The following is a 14,646-nucleotide window of genomic DNA, read 5'->3' on the forward strand; positions in this document are numbered from 1 at the left end:
TCGGCGCCTCAACCGGCCCGGGGGCCCTTCCCCCACCTCCTCGAAACTGACACTGCGATTCGCCAATCAGCCGGCGGAGCTGACCAAAATTAGCCAATCAGAGCCCCGCGTTGGGTGGGCTCAGACTAACTCCTGTCAGAATGAAGGGAGGGAAGAGAGGCTGAAGGCTAGTAAGACGGAAAGGAGTATCAGCCAATCAGTACAGCAGCGACTGCCAGACCGCGGCTCTAAGCGTTACTGAGCAGGCGCACACTCAATTCTAGGAAAACTCATCTGCATACGGAGGCGGGATTTGAAGGAGGAGGTGGAGCGCTAAAAGAACGACACACGCACCACTCAGCACCACCCTCTTCTTTAATTCCTCCCACTCTCTCACCACCCTCTTCTTTAATCCCTCCCACTCTCCCAACCCACCGAGGAAACGGCTACCATCGGGATTGGCTGATTGGGTAAAAAGCCAGGCCATCGTTCCGTCAGGATTGGTTCAATGATTCTTTTCGAAGTTTGCAGGACCCAATCAAAAGGTGGGAGGCGGAACTAAAAGGCTAACCGTAGGGATAGACAGCCTGGGCTGTCACAGAAAGTAGTTCCGTTATCGCGGGTCGCTGTGCTCGCTGGGCCGCCTGCAACTAGCGGCAGCTTCCCTCGTAGCCCAGGAGGAGGCTGTTGCATTGCCTGAGGCAGCGAGGGAGAGGTCTGCGGGATTTCAGGGTGCGAGCAGACACGCCCGGGTCAGCGGCGGAGCGATTCGTGGCTACTCCACGTGGGGGCGGGGCCACGGTTTGAATCGGCGCGGGGCGAGTGTGGGACTCCGGGGCCGGCAGGCGGCGGCGGCCAGCTCTGCAGGTTCGTGCCCAGTCAGCCCTAAGGCCCCCACGCCGGGCCTGATCTGGGTGCAGCTTTCACAACAAACCCAGGCGCCGAGGGCCACCGAGGTGGGCGTGAGAGGTAGGCCGGCGGAGGGGTTGGTGCTGGGGCTGAAGTAGGGGTGGGAGTCACCGGGCATCACGTCCTGCCCTGGGCCGCCAGGTGCGTCTTAGATGCAGGTTTCTGGGACCCTTAGGACCTGCCCAGGGAGGGTCTGGAGCTCGCACAGCTGCTTCCGAGAGCGAGCACCCCGCTGCTGGAGACGGCCAGGAAGATCATCGGAGAGCGTTAGCGTGACCCTGGGCTCGGCCTTGTCTTGTTCTTCGCAGAAGCTTCCTCCAGTCTCTTGTTACTTTGAGCTCCGGAGTATCCTGTCTGCGCGTGTTCCATGCCCTGTGGGTTGGTTGTGTGAGTTTGGGTTTTGAGTGGGATTTTGTGTGTGTGTCCAGTCGCATTAGTGCTGGTGAGAGGGTTGTTCCGTTTTCTTCTTCTGTGTCTTTTAGATGGATACAAGTTCCCAAGACAGCGGACCCCCTGAAACTAAGGCGTCTGCTGTTCAGAATGCCGGTATGTGGGGGTTTGTTTCCTCATTATGGAAGCTGGGATTCATGTATCCGTCTTGGTATTGATGCTTAGCCCCTCCTGCAACGTGTCTTTTCTTTCAGAAAACCCCTCTCTTGTTTTGGGAACTGGGACGCTTGCGACTCCTCAGAAGCATACAGCAGAAGGGACCCCTAATCTTTGCACACCACAAACTTTTAAATCGCCTTTGAACTTTTCCACAGTAACCGTAGAGCAGTTGGGAATTACACCTGAAAGTTTCGTTAAGAACTCTTCAGGTAAGGGAAGCGGTCATTCTATTATAGCACTGCTTTTCAGGCTTAAAGAAAACTTTAATGTAATTCACAGTTTTACTCTGTGCTGTCTCTGTTATTACTGTCCATATCTAAATTGATTAACTGCAAACTTACCAGCTTAGGAGCTTTCTGGGCATACACATAGCTTCTTTACCATGCACAACAGGAACAAGAGGGCCTGTGAGACCCAGTGTGAAACTGTACTTAAGTCAGTTGTGCTCTTTGCCCATCCTGGAAAAACAGTGTGTGTGAATCATTCTTTGACTTAACACACAGGATTCAAGAAGGTGTATAATATAAATAGCTCTATATTTTGTGTTCATATATGGCAAAAATAAGAGGAAGTTGGAGAGTAGTTTATAACATGGACAGATTGGGTGTACCTCCTTCAGAAGTAAGAAACAGAAACTTAGGCTAAACACTAAGCAATAGTTTTAAAATTCACCTGTGAAATCTGACTTAAATGAAGATATGTAAAAATGCAAATGGATTAAAGAACAGCATTGTAAACATCACTGTTAGATTTATAAAAAGCTGAATTTATTGTTTAGGCATATGGGCAAAATTCATAGTAGTATACTGAAAGCACGTGGGTATCTCAGAGGAATTGGTATCTTAAATAATTAAGAATAACAGAGTACATTGCCTTCTCTACCTCCTATCCACTGGGGTTCCAAGACCCCAAGTATATTTCTGGAACCAAGGATAATACTTAGTCCTACATATTGTTATTTCCTATCCATGCGTATCAGTGACAGAGTTTTCATTTATAAATTAGGCATAAGAGATTAGCATCATAGGTTAGGTAATTACAACAATACACTATAAATTATGTGAATGTGTTATGTCTTTGTAAATATCTTACTATATTTTTACCTTTTCACTTAAAGCATATGTGAATTGCCAGCATCACTACTTAAGAGCTTGGATCCATTATTAAGTAAAACATGTTAAATCAAGTACTGCTGGGTACTAATGGGTTGGTAACATACACAGTATGGATACATTAGTCAAGGGATGTATCCTGGGTGGGGTGAAGCTAAATGGCACATGATTTTATCATGTTAGTTGAAATAGCCATCGTTTTAAACTTTTGAAACATTTCTGAAAGTTTGCATTTAATATTTTCACAGGGTGGGTGACTGCAGGAAGCAAGGAAAGTGATACCATGTATAAGGGAGGACTGTTGTGTAGGGGCCTGCATGGAGCTCTTTCTGTCCTTGTGGATGACATATTCACAAAAGAGAAATTAGTCAAGAGCAAGCCATTACTCACCTCTGTAGGAAAAATGGAACAAAAACAAAGACCAGTGATTAAATTGTTTGTGAATTCATTCAGTAACCTTTTAAATGAATGTTTTGTGTGTGCCAGGCACCGTTGTAAGCCAGGCACCGTTGTAAGAACACCGACTAAATCAGGATAAACAAAGATCCCTACCCAACTGATCACATGGTAATAACTTTGCCAGTAATTCTCTACTTAGTGTTCTGTAGTGTGTGTTCGGCAAGTTTTCTCTCAGGCTGGCTGGTCACAGGCATTAGTTGTGATTACTGGTGACTGATTTATTTCCTTCCAATTCATAAGAGAGTTTCATTACAGGGAAGTCATCATCCTACCTGAAAAAGGCCAGACGACGTTCTGCAGTCGGTGCACGGGGCTCTCCTGAAACAAACCACCTGATTCGTTTCATGGCTCAGCAACGGGCTTTAAAGAGTGCTGAGAAATCTCCTTTGGTCCCAGGCTCCCCTTTGCAGGTATGGTTTCCTTATGAGTAAGGAATTGTGGGGAAATGTTCTGTCCTGTTCTGAAGTTTCTGTGCAAGGGTGCTGAATAGGGATTCCGGTACATCTCTTCTGCTTGGGGTCTGGAGAGTGAGTGTATTCTGTGTCTTCCAGAGAATGTGCAGCTAACATTGGTACTGGTGTCCAGTATGGCTAAGAGAGGCAGTGGTGGCCTTGGGTAGAAATGGATTTCTAGAGATTTCTCTTTCATTTTGCAAACTTTCCAGTTCATACCTACTTTTCTAAATGAGCTGAGGTGCTGGTTTCCAATCGTCTTCTTTAGGAGCATCGGATTTTCGTATTTTTATGACAGCATTTTTTGTAGGGGCAAAGGTCCCCCAGGGCAGTGTATTTGGGACAACCTTGTGATAAGGACTAGAAACTTGGCCTCTAATATGGATGCAGTTAGCTGGTTTTTTTCAAGTTTTTATGAAAATAATATGAAAAAGTAAAGTAGTAGCATAAGGCTTATGATGAAAGACATATATGTCCAGGTTACTTCTTAAAGGACAACAATTTTTGGTATTGGCTTTCGTATTTTAAAATAACTTACATTGCCACTTCATTTTTCAGTTCTAGGAATAATAGATACATAAGACAATGGTACCAAAGTGGACATCGGGGGTCCCTTAATTTAAGCAGCCCCTGGAGTCACAACTATTTTTGTGATTGTACTAAGATGTAATTTTTTCCCCCACTCTGTTAATGTTTGCATTTGTGACGCAATGGTGAATAAAGTTTTGAGCCAAAGGAGTGGCATCACACTTACAAAGGAAATACCAGTTTCACGAAATGTCCTTGAATCACTAAAACTTTTCCTAAACAATACCTGTGTATTATATGATGAAATGGGACGTTCACATCAAGCACTTTGGTGTGTAAAAATATTCTGGATGCTTCTGGAGTTACTATGTATGTGATTGAGTTGTGGGCTGTATTAGCCACCCTGTCTCACCCCTGTGAAATGTTGCTTTAGTTGAAAGAACAACTGATTGACAAACCATGGTTAGATTTGGAAGTGCAGCTGACCATTTCTTGTGTGGGAACAGCAAATCCACCACAAAAACAGAAACAGTTCTTACCGGGGAACACTGGCATTTTCAAGAGGAAATCTGGATTTTAGAAAACATATATCTACCCCTGTGGGCTTGATGACTTCCTGATTAACTGTCTGTCTGATCAGTGGAAAGATTGGTGAAAGCATTATTTTGAATGTGCCAGCCTTTGGAAGATCTGCTTAACGGTGAACCAGTATTTTCCAAAGTGATCAGTGTGTGCTGTTACAAAGTCTTGTTTGAGTAAAAAGATAACCTCACGTTGCAAGCTAGACTGATGAATTTTAACCTAACAATAGGATGCATTCTTTGATAGATTTCATATGTGGTGTTGCTGTTAACCGGTAAGAGATCTTTGTTGAGCTTTGCTCTATAAATTAAAAAATAGCCAAAATTCTGCAAAGGCTTTAGAAATATTTCTGGCAGATGTAACTGGTTGTATGCATTCTGTAGAGTCCTCAGTTTTTAAGAAGTAGTAAAACTTGAGATCCGCTGTTGTAGCAGATAGGAATTTGGAAGCTGGAGCTGTATTGCTTAGACTTGATTCTTGGCTTTGTCACTAATTAGTTGACACCTTTGGCAAATTAGGTACGCTCTCAGTCTGTTTGCTTATGTCTGAAACAGGAATGATAAAAGGATGAATAATAGACAGATGTGCTTGTAGCAGTTCCTGAACATGCGTAGTGTGTGCTGACTGTGAAAAGTGGCGATTTTGCTTGCCCTGCTGTGCTGCCCATACCTGTTCCAGTGCTTCCTTCCTCTCCATCCTTTCAATACAATCTGTTATAATTGTGTTTAAACTGGAGATTAGAATGCATTATATAACGATGTAGATGTTTTTCACAAACTTCTCTGTAGTACGCTATAGTTGTCTTTGCTTTCTTGTACAACTTATTTTTCTGCTAATTAGGAATGCCTCTTTTTTTTCTCTTTTTAGTTTAGTCTTTATCATAAATCTCATCTCTGTATTTGATAGAATGATCAACTTTAAGAGATCCACTGTTGCTGGGCAGAATGGCTCACATCTATAATTCAGCACCCAGGATCCTGACATAGGAGGATCTCAAGCTCCGGGCAGCCTGAGCTATGTATCAAGACTGGCTCAAAAAAAGAAAAGCTATCAGGTTTTTGGTGTTTGCTCCCTCTTCCCTCCTCAGTCCTCTGTCCTTCCATTGGTCTAGTTTAGTTGTCATGTAGCTTGCCGGACAGGTGTCATTCTGTGACCTCCCTCCTCATCTTTGGTGATTCCCTATTCCTCCCATTCAGATTTCCTCCTTTGATCCTCTTTCTTTCATAATTTACTGCCTTAGACTTCTTTGGAGCCACTGCATTTTTGATGAAATGTATTCCACTGGCACATTTCAGTTATTGCTTATCTTGGTATAAAAATCTGAAATATTTTCCATCAAGATGTTGAAGGTGTTGCTCCGTTGTATTTTAACTTAAAAGAGTATGGAAGAGTCCTGGTGATTCATTCATTCAACACATATTTTGGTGGCTGATTCTTCATGGTGCCTGCTGTTTGATGACAAATACGTTTTTTGTTGTGGATTGTTTGGAGATTTTCTCATCTTGTAGGATCTCTTCTGTTTCAGGTGCCCTCAACTTCAGACCACATCTCACAGTCAGAGCTTTCTCAGAGTTTCTCTGGGTCCTTGAGAGCAGGTCCCCGTGAGCACTGCCTGGGGACTCAGTGTCACAGGTGGAACTTGCTGACTGATAGAGTTCAGGGTAGGACAGCAGGGCCACTTTTTCACTGGGTGAACCCCCAAGGTCAGGGTCTGTGCATCTTTTTCTCTGGCTGATCTACTTTCCTGAGCGATCTCCTGGTAGAGCTGTGACAGCTGAATGTGGGTATCTGACTGGAAGATCCTGGGCTCGCTGGGAGACCGGCACTGTCTCACTCCGGGCTGAGCCCTGTCCCCAGCTGCTCCCAGAGGCCTGGAGTCCCAGAGCCCTGTGTCACCTCTGTCACCTCTCTCATGGCTGTTTCTTGTTGGTGAACAGAACCGTGGGTTTAGAGGCTTCTTCCGCAGTTTGAACCTCCCTCCTGTTTTAGCCTGCCCTTGACCCCTGTTTGAGAAGCTCCCAAAGCTCCAGGCTCTGCAGCAGGTCTCTCGGCTTCCAGCCTCGTCTGATCTGAGTCAATCATTGGTCTGCAATGGCTCTTTTGTTTTTTTCTTACAGATGTACGGATGCAGGTACTAATACCTGCAGCCACCTCCCCCCTCACTGCGATCTGACTGTGCTTGTGAAAAGGCTTAATAGAATGTGTGGTTTGGCGTATGGTATTGGTTAAAAAAATAGTTTTGTTTGGGGAGGGTTGTTTTGTGGTTTTGCTGCCATTATTTTTGGAGGGCTGGAGATTGAAACCAGGGCTTCACACAGATTTCACTGTACAGTCGGCCACTCCCAGGACAAAGTCTGTTTTGATAAATGCATTTTTTAGATAAGTGAACATAATTTTTCAGACCTGTAGTTTTTTAAATTTTAATAATTTTACTATGACTTTCTACATTATGCTTCATATTTCTTACATTTGGAGAATACTATTTTTAGTATTAGAGGAATTTTTGTCTTTGTGTATTTTTGAGACAAGGTCTTGTTATACAGTCCTTGAACTCACTTTGTAGCACAGGCCAGCCATGAACTTGGAGCCATCCTCCTGACTCAGCCTCCCAAGTGCTGGTATTACAAGTGTGTAAGTGTGTGCCACCATGCCCAGCCTAGGAATATGTTTGTGTTTTTTTTTGTGTGTGTGTTTTTCTTTTTTATCAGTACTAGGGATCAAACTCACGACTGCCTGCTTGCAAGGCAGGCGCTTATGCCGCTGAGCTAAACACCCAAGCCCTAGGAATATGTTTTTAACTTATAGTTTTTCTGAGTAAGTTGGTCTTATTCTTGGACCTTTTGACTTGTGTTTTTTTTTTTTTTTGTACTGGGGTTGAACTCACAATCTTACCCTTGCCAGGCAGGCACTTATACCACTGAGCTAAATCCCAAGCCCTGACCTGTGCCTCTTACGAATACCACTGAAAACTCTGTCGCTTAATCTTTTCATCTTGTGTTCTTTCTTGTGCAATGCATGTGTTGCATGTCCTTGAATAAAATGATTTTAATAGTTACGCATTCTAACTCACTGAGGTGTTCTGTAAATACACTATTAGAACACTGTGGTTTCTTGTGAAGTCTAAGAGACCTTTGTGCTTAGAGAATCCATCCTTATTTATTTTTCCAGTTTTCCCCATTGCAGAAAGAAAATGCTTCAGAGGGGAAGTGGGAGGAGATGGCTTCCCGTGATTCCTCCAGTCCTCTCCATTTCTTTCTGGAGTACTCTAGCAAGGCCAGGGGTGAACTATCCAACATCTTGGCAAACTCAGAATTTTGACTTTCATCAATCCAAAAACCTCTTTGTCTACCTTAGTCACCCACTTGTGTGGTGACTTGACAGTGTCATCTTTGACCCTCAGTGTCAGTCCTGTCTGTCTCCATGGTGATTCGTCCTGGCGGCTCACTTCCAGCCTCTCCTCTCACTGGGCTTCCCGTCCACACCCCCCTCACCTCATCCTTTACAGCTTGTGCAGCTTAGGTGCCCTGGTCCCACAATGTAAAATGGCCTTCTAAGCTTTAAAATCTTGCACAAATAAAAGTGTTATGCTTGTAGATAGTTTTAAGAGTTGGTATTACGGGGGATTTATTTTTATAAAAGCAGTTTGTAAGTGCTCTGTCTCATTTCTAGTTCCCAAGGCTTTCAGTGTTCCTAGCCTGATCTTGCTGGCATTTGCTTCCGTACGTCAGTGTAGTTCGTCTGGTGCTTCTCACCCTTCTGTGTCAGGCATTAGCCGTTGACCTACAGTGGTGGTTAAGGGTCAGCCCTCCTCCAGATGCCTTTTACACATGCTTCCCTTTCCTTTCCAGCTTGGCGGGAGATGGGCACGTCAGTGTTGGGACATTCACATTACCATGACCGTGTGTGCTGTTCCTGGCTGGATTTTCTTCTGCAGTCATCTTACCTCCTTCCCTTTGAGTCACTTCCCAGCCCCCCAGCCCCTGTGCCCTTTCTCTGTCGCATCACAACAGAGCTCTGGGAACAACCTGTCTGCTGTCACCCCTTCCCCACTCCACCCCATCTTCCCCGATGCTGCCGGCCACTCCTAGTTGGCCTTTGGTTCTCTTGCTGTGTTGACAGACTGTTGATGACAGATGGCCTATACTTTGATAGCTCCAAAGAGTAAATCTTCGGGGCTGGGGATTTAGCTCAGCGGTATAAGCACCTGCCTTGCAAGCAGGCAGTCGTGAGTTCGATCCCCGGTACCGATAAAAAGGAAAAAGACAAAAAAAAAAAAAGAGTAAATCTTCATTTTGACCTTGCTCAGCCTTAGAGCAGCTTTGGATACGTTTAGCCTCCTTCAGATACTCGCCTCACTTTGCTAGGGGATTCCAGGCTGCTCTGATTTTCTTCTGTTTTATTTAGTACCTATACCTTTTCCAGTTTTCCTCTCAGAAATGCTGTGTACCCAGGGCTCTCCTTACCCCTCGTCTCTTTGCTTCAAGTATCATCTGACAACTCTTGAGATGTCTGTCTTCAGCTCGCAGATCATTGGGCTCCAGACTTCGGGTCCAGCTGCCTGTTGGGTAGCTTCCTCAGGTGTTTGATCAGAATCTCCAGCAGAGCCCCGCCCAACAGCCCACATCCAACTGTCACCGCCTGTTGGCTCCATCTCCAGAGCCTGATTGCTCACATCCCCATAGCCGCTCTGCTGTGACTCCAGTGTGAGTCCCACTAGGGTCACCGACTGCTTTTCTCTTTCCCTGATCTGCTTACCATTCAACTTAAAGAGACGTATTTACAGTATAAATCAGTCAGTGCCTGTGCTGCAGAAAACTCCCAGGCTTCCTGTCATGCCTTGAGATGAACCCAGGCCCTGTCCCAAAGCCTTCTGAGTCCCTGCTTGTCTGACTCTGCCTGCCTCTAGCCTTATCTCCCATCTCCTTTGTCGGCAGCCTGCTGGCCTTCCTTCTTCCCTTCCCATTTCAACTGAGGGCTTCTGCCCTGTTCTAGTTCTTCCAAAATGCCTTCCCAAGCCACCTTCTCTTAAAGCGTTTTCTCATTATCTTTTTAACTGGGCTGTTATTTTAGACAGTTCTGTCCAGCGCCTAGCTCAAGGCACAGAAGTACCTCCACAGTGCCTTGTCTGGCCTGTACATAGCCTCTCTTCCACCTGAAACGACCTTAGTATGTCCCAGATCATCACTCTAGCATGTAATTCCCCCTGGTTCTCAAGTCCCACATGTTTCTGGGCCACAGAGGGAGAACTGGCCGGCAGACAACAGTTCATGATGCAGAGACGTCATGAAGGCTCTACATTTTATTTTATTTTTTATTTCATTTCATATTTTATTTTTTTGGTGCCGGAGATCGAACTCATAACCTATTACTTGGCAAGCAGACGCTTACATCACTGAGCTCAATCCCCTGCCCCAAACTCTACATTTTAAGTGTTTTATTTCGTGTGCGAACGTTGTTTTCATCCTCTAGCAGCAGAAAATGATGAAAAAGCAGTCATGACTAGGGAAACTTACAGTTTGAAGGACCATTTCAAAGTGTGCTGAGTTCCTGGGATATTAAAGTAACCCTAACCATGTTCAGTTTTGAGTGCCTGAAAGATAAGAGGCTCTTCAATTCCTCACCTCTGATCTTCAAAATAGCCTCTGTGCCCAAGAGCACCCGCAGGGTATTGTGTGTGCCTTGGAGATCCCCTTTCTGCTGCTCATTTGCGTGAGTTACCCCAGGTTTCCTTGAGTCCTGGTGAGGCTGATGTCACAAAGTGTTACATCAGTGGGTGTATCAAATAAAATGGTCTATAATTATGTAACAAAGACTTTGTGGTTTTTGAGTGTATTTAACTGGGAATCGAATCAAATACATGTACAGATCATCCATCGAACATGACTTCACACTGCTAACTGCTTTTTCTCCATCTGTTATCTTAAAGGAAGGTAATTTTTTAACTTTACATTTTGGCCATTAGTATGAGTTTTAAAAATGCCACAAGGTCCTTATTAGTAGAAATAAGTCGTCCAAGTTAATAAAATCTGGAGTGAGAACTTGATCAGTAACTGATTATTTTTATATGCACAGAACTGCTAAACATTGTATCACTTGTCTTTATTGGGCACTTCTATCCCTGCTGATAAAAATTTTATGAATCTTTGTCTCATACCTGTTAACAGGATTTCTAGAAAGTGCCTGTGCTTTTCCCATCTAACTTTTTATTTTAAGTGAATTACTGGCTGTCAGCCTTAAGAAACTAAGTATCTCTCGGTGCCATAAAATCAGGAAGAGTGAGATGGAAAGAGCTGGAAGTAATGTGAGGCATCCTGGGTAGAGAGCAGGTGTGGCCGAGGGCTGAGGGAGGGACCAGTGTCGGCTGGAGCAGGCACGGAGGCTTGGGGTGACAAAGGTGCCATGCTGATGACTCCCAGTGACGCTTTCAGCAGTCTATGAAATTTCCACATGTGACTCCTCCTGCCCCTTCTTCTTGGCCCATCGCTGGGATTCCGTGTATTTTTGTGCCCTCCCTATAGTCTTAGCAGCTGGCTTCTCACAGATGCTGAGCATTTTCCCTTTGATTTGAGGCTGTCTCAGGCCTAAGGTATGAAAGAAAGAAAGCCCTTTAAGCTCCCTGGAAACCAGAGTTCTTTGTGCCAGATACCTGGGATGTATTTGTGTCTGGTTCCTTTTAAAGCATTTTCTCCCTGTTTTAGGCTTCTCTTAGCATGACCCAGGGGCTTACAAATTTCTGATCAGCCAGGTGAGGCTCGACATCTCTCAGTATCCCTCAGTTTTTCCTCTTTGCTGGGGTTTTGCTGGAAATTGCGGCAGGAGCAGAGGAGAAACGAAGGTACACTAAATACTCAGACAGGAAACATGTAATCTAGGGAGAAGAGGCTCGGCTACACTAATTTATTACTTGTATTTTTCAGAGAGACTTTCTGTACTTAGCATAGGATTCAGCAATTTCAGTCCTAGAATATACAAACTATGTTTGATTTATGATGTCCTCTGTGTTTGTGTTTTAACAGGGCAGCCCTGGGGTGTATCGAAATGTGGGTTCATTAAGAGAGCGAATATCTGCTTTCCAGTTAGCTTTTCACTCCATCAAGGAAAACGAGAAAATGGCTTCTTGTCCAGAGAGCTCAGCAGCAGAAGAAAGGCCTGGGATGACGGGCTCAGGTGCGTAGAAGGGATTCAGTCAGCTTGACTTGTGTGTTCAGAAAGACAAGCTTCTAAGATAGGAAAAAGATTGAGTTCCACAGTACAAAGGCAGTCTTTTCAGGGCACAGTGGAGACTGTATCTTTCAATGGAGACTAATATTTAAAGGGCTGGCACATTTTGCACAAAAATCTGGATTTCGGGATTCGGAAAAACCTGATATCAGCATTCCTGGGCCTTCCATTTCCTCATGGTTATAATTCAGTTTTAAGGTTTAAAATGTCAGAGCTAATTAGAACATTTCAGCTTTCAAATAAGAGACATGGCAAATGTGAGTTTACCGATGTTGGTTTTTATAGAATTACTGATAAGTTTCTGAAACATTTACCTAAATGCCAAATAACCAACACTGATGTTAACTGTAAATGTATCCAACTTAGTATCTTAATAGCCTGTTGTATCCTTTACTGTAACTCTTGCATTGTAATTCACTTTATTAGTCATTGCTGATTTTTTTTTTTTTTTAAAGTTACAAAGCACTTTGAAACCCAAACTCAACACAGTCTTGGCCCTACTGTGATTGATGAGCGTTCCTGCATTTATATGCCATCACGTTCCAAATGATTCTGTTTTGACTCCTTAAAACCCTTTTCATTTCAGAACCTGCTTTATCCACCTCCACACTGCAGGACCCTTGTAGGTATCCTAATTTGTATTTGCAGTTTATAACTTACCTATTATTTAAATTTTTACCAGGGTTTTAAAAGTAATTTTATTTATATTGTTGTAATTCAGCAGACACTAAATTTCGTTTTGTTAGCTATTGAAGACTAAAGCACAGTATAGCTGTGCTTTTCACAAAAGTCATTCACAGCCAGAGTCGACTAGTGTTAGAAACAACCACATCCTTTAAAATAGTCAACATAACAGGGTTTGTGGGAAGTTTAAAAGGAGTAAGACACCACATCAGAAATGCAAATGTATGTTCATATATTTTTATATACATTAAGGCCAGAGAAACCATAATTTTAATAAATAAACTTACTATTACCTTTTACTAGTAGTTTCTTTTGCCTTTCTGTTAGGTTTCCATTTTTGAGTAGAAAAGGATAAGAAATTTTTCCTTTCATTGAAATACTAAATTTTTCCAAATTTACTGCCTTTTAAAATGAACGTGTGTAAAAGACAGTGTTTATTTTTATGTCATTTTGTTTTGTGCCTGCAGCTAAAAAGGAAGATCAAGGTGGCTGTTGGCAGCCCGGATTTCCAGGAGAGTTATCCTCCAAACGCCGGAAGGTCTCTGCGGGTAACCCAGAGGACAAGCTCGGTCATGGAGGGGCCGTGGGCATCCAGATACCCAGGGCCGGCGTGGATGGAGCAGACGATGTGGGAGCTTCCGCCGCTCTCGCCAAGGTGGTTGTTTACTTCGCCACAGAGCTGAGACTGTCACGGCTTCCCTTCAGTGCTCTGCCACGCTGTTGCTGGGGTTTCAGTTAGGGAGAGAGAGTGGGGAGAGGAGAGAGGAGCAGATTTTATAAAAAGATTAAGCCCTGGAGTCTCCCACGTGACACATTGGCCTTGATGGCTGGTGATGGGTCGACAGTGATTTTGGCTCATTCCTGAGCCGCTTTTTGTCTGTTGGCATGGGGAGGCGTGGGAACAAGTGATTTAAGATCAGCCCGATTGTGTTTGTAGTGTGCTAGTTGTAAAGAGGATGCAGGTGATCTTTGGAGCACCCCTGCCTGGTTTAGCACTGGCTGGGGAATAGCGGGCTTCCTAGCAGTTCCTGCTTGCTGACTTCTTTCAAGTAGCATCAGGAGCTTTTGTGACTTCCAGGCAAGGTTCTCAAAAGGCAGGAGTGTACTAACTTTGCTTCATGCCCTTGTTCTGTTTGATACTGGACATTAATTCTTGGTGAGGGGGACAGCTAACACTGTTACTTTGTTTTTCCCCTTAGAGTGCTTTGTTTTTCCCCTTAGATCCAAACATATCCAGGATAGGCACTAGAGAGGAGTCCATGGCCAGGGATTTTCTCCTACCGCAGAAGGCCTGTAACTCCGCTCCCTCTGCTTTATTCAAGTCAATAAGAGGTCATCATTGGACACAGGCAGTAATCATCATTTCTTATCAGACCTGTGATTCATTGGACCTACCCCATGATGTAGAAATGATTTCTGGATTAATACGAATGTGTTTTCTCTCCTGACCATTAAATGTCTTTCCTGTCCTAGTTATTGATACATTTTGGTGTTTGAGTAATCATCATGCAGCACTTTAGTGAATTTCCTCTTCAAAGCATAGCCAATCACACTTCCTAGGCCTTAGTAGGCAACAAAAATGTGTCCCTTAGGGCCCCAGATTTAGCTCAGCAGCATAAGCACCTGCCTTGCAAAAGCGCAAGGTTGTGAGTTCTATGTCCGTACCCAAAAAAAAATAAAATGTCCCTTGAACTTTTCCTAAGGGACTGAAAAATGTTTTGTGGAACATTTAGGGTGAAGTTGAGATGAAAACTTCATTCTTAGGTTCCTAAGATTGCTAGATTATGAAGGTGATGAACACCAATTTCCAGTTAATCCATAAACCTTGTTCAGATCTGCTTTAGGCCCTGGGTAATCGTAGAAATAAAATGTAATGGGCCTTTACTCTAAATGTTTCCCCTAAGAAACCGTCTGAATATGGTTTAACCCAGCCTGGATGCATAGTTGAAGAAGCTGTTCCCTGCCCAGCGCTCACAGAGGCCTCGAGTGGTGAGTTTGTGTTTTCCCTCAGTTACCTGTGCGGCTGCCCCACTCAGTGCTATACTTCTGTCTCAGAGGAAGCTTCAGGAAGGGTCAAAAGATCTTTGCAGAGGGACAGAAAGTCCTTTGTT

General features: G+C 44.0%; 1 protein-coding gene across 10 annotated transcripts in view; it reads left to right on the forward strand.

Moving 5' to 3' along the window:
• The first annotated feature begins 234 nt into the window (after nt 1-234).
• Cdca2 (cell division cycle associated 2) overlaps nt 235-14,646 on the forward strand; it is a 43,514-nt gene continuing 29,102 nt past the window's right edge. Inside the window, exons 1-9 of one of the 10 annotated variants that reach the window (XM_063234891.1) lie at nt 540-948; nt 1,064-1,275; nt 1,371-1,434; nt 1,533-1,706; nt 3,324-3,478; nt 11,647-11,797; nt 12,438-12,473; nt 13,003-13,190; nt 14,440-14,524. In XM_063234891.1, the coding sequence (XP_063090961.1) occupies nt 1,371-1,434; nt 1,533-1,706; nt 3,324-3,478; nt 11,647-11,797; nt 12,438-12,473; nt 13,003-13,190; nt 14,440-14,524 (853 nt within the window). In that variant the 5' untranslated portion in view covers nt 540-948; nt 1,064-1,275. The other 9 variants (XM_063234892.1, XM_063234893.1, XM_013143673.3 and 6 more) reach the window with 9 other exon arrangements.

The sequence above is a fragment of the Cavia porcellus genome, unplaced genomic scaffold, assembly GCF_034190915.1.
Source record: "Cavia porcellus strain 051 isolate PalLab524CR breed Dunkin Hartley unplaced genomic scaffold, mCavPor4.1 scaffold_24, whole genome shotgun sequence".
Classification (NCBI taxonomy): domain Eukaryota; kingdom Metazoa; phylum Chordata; class Mammalia; order Rodentia; family Caviidae; genus Cavia; species Cavia porcellus.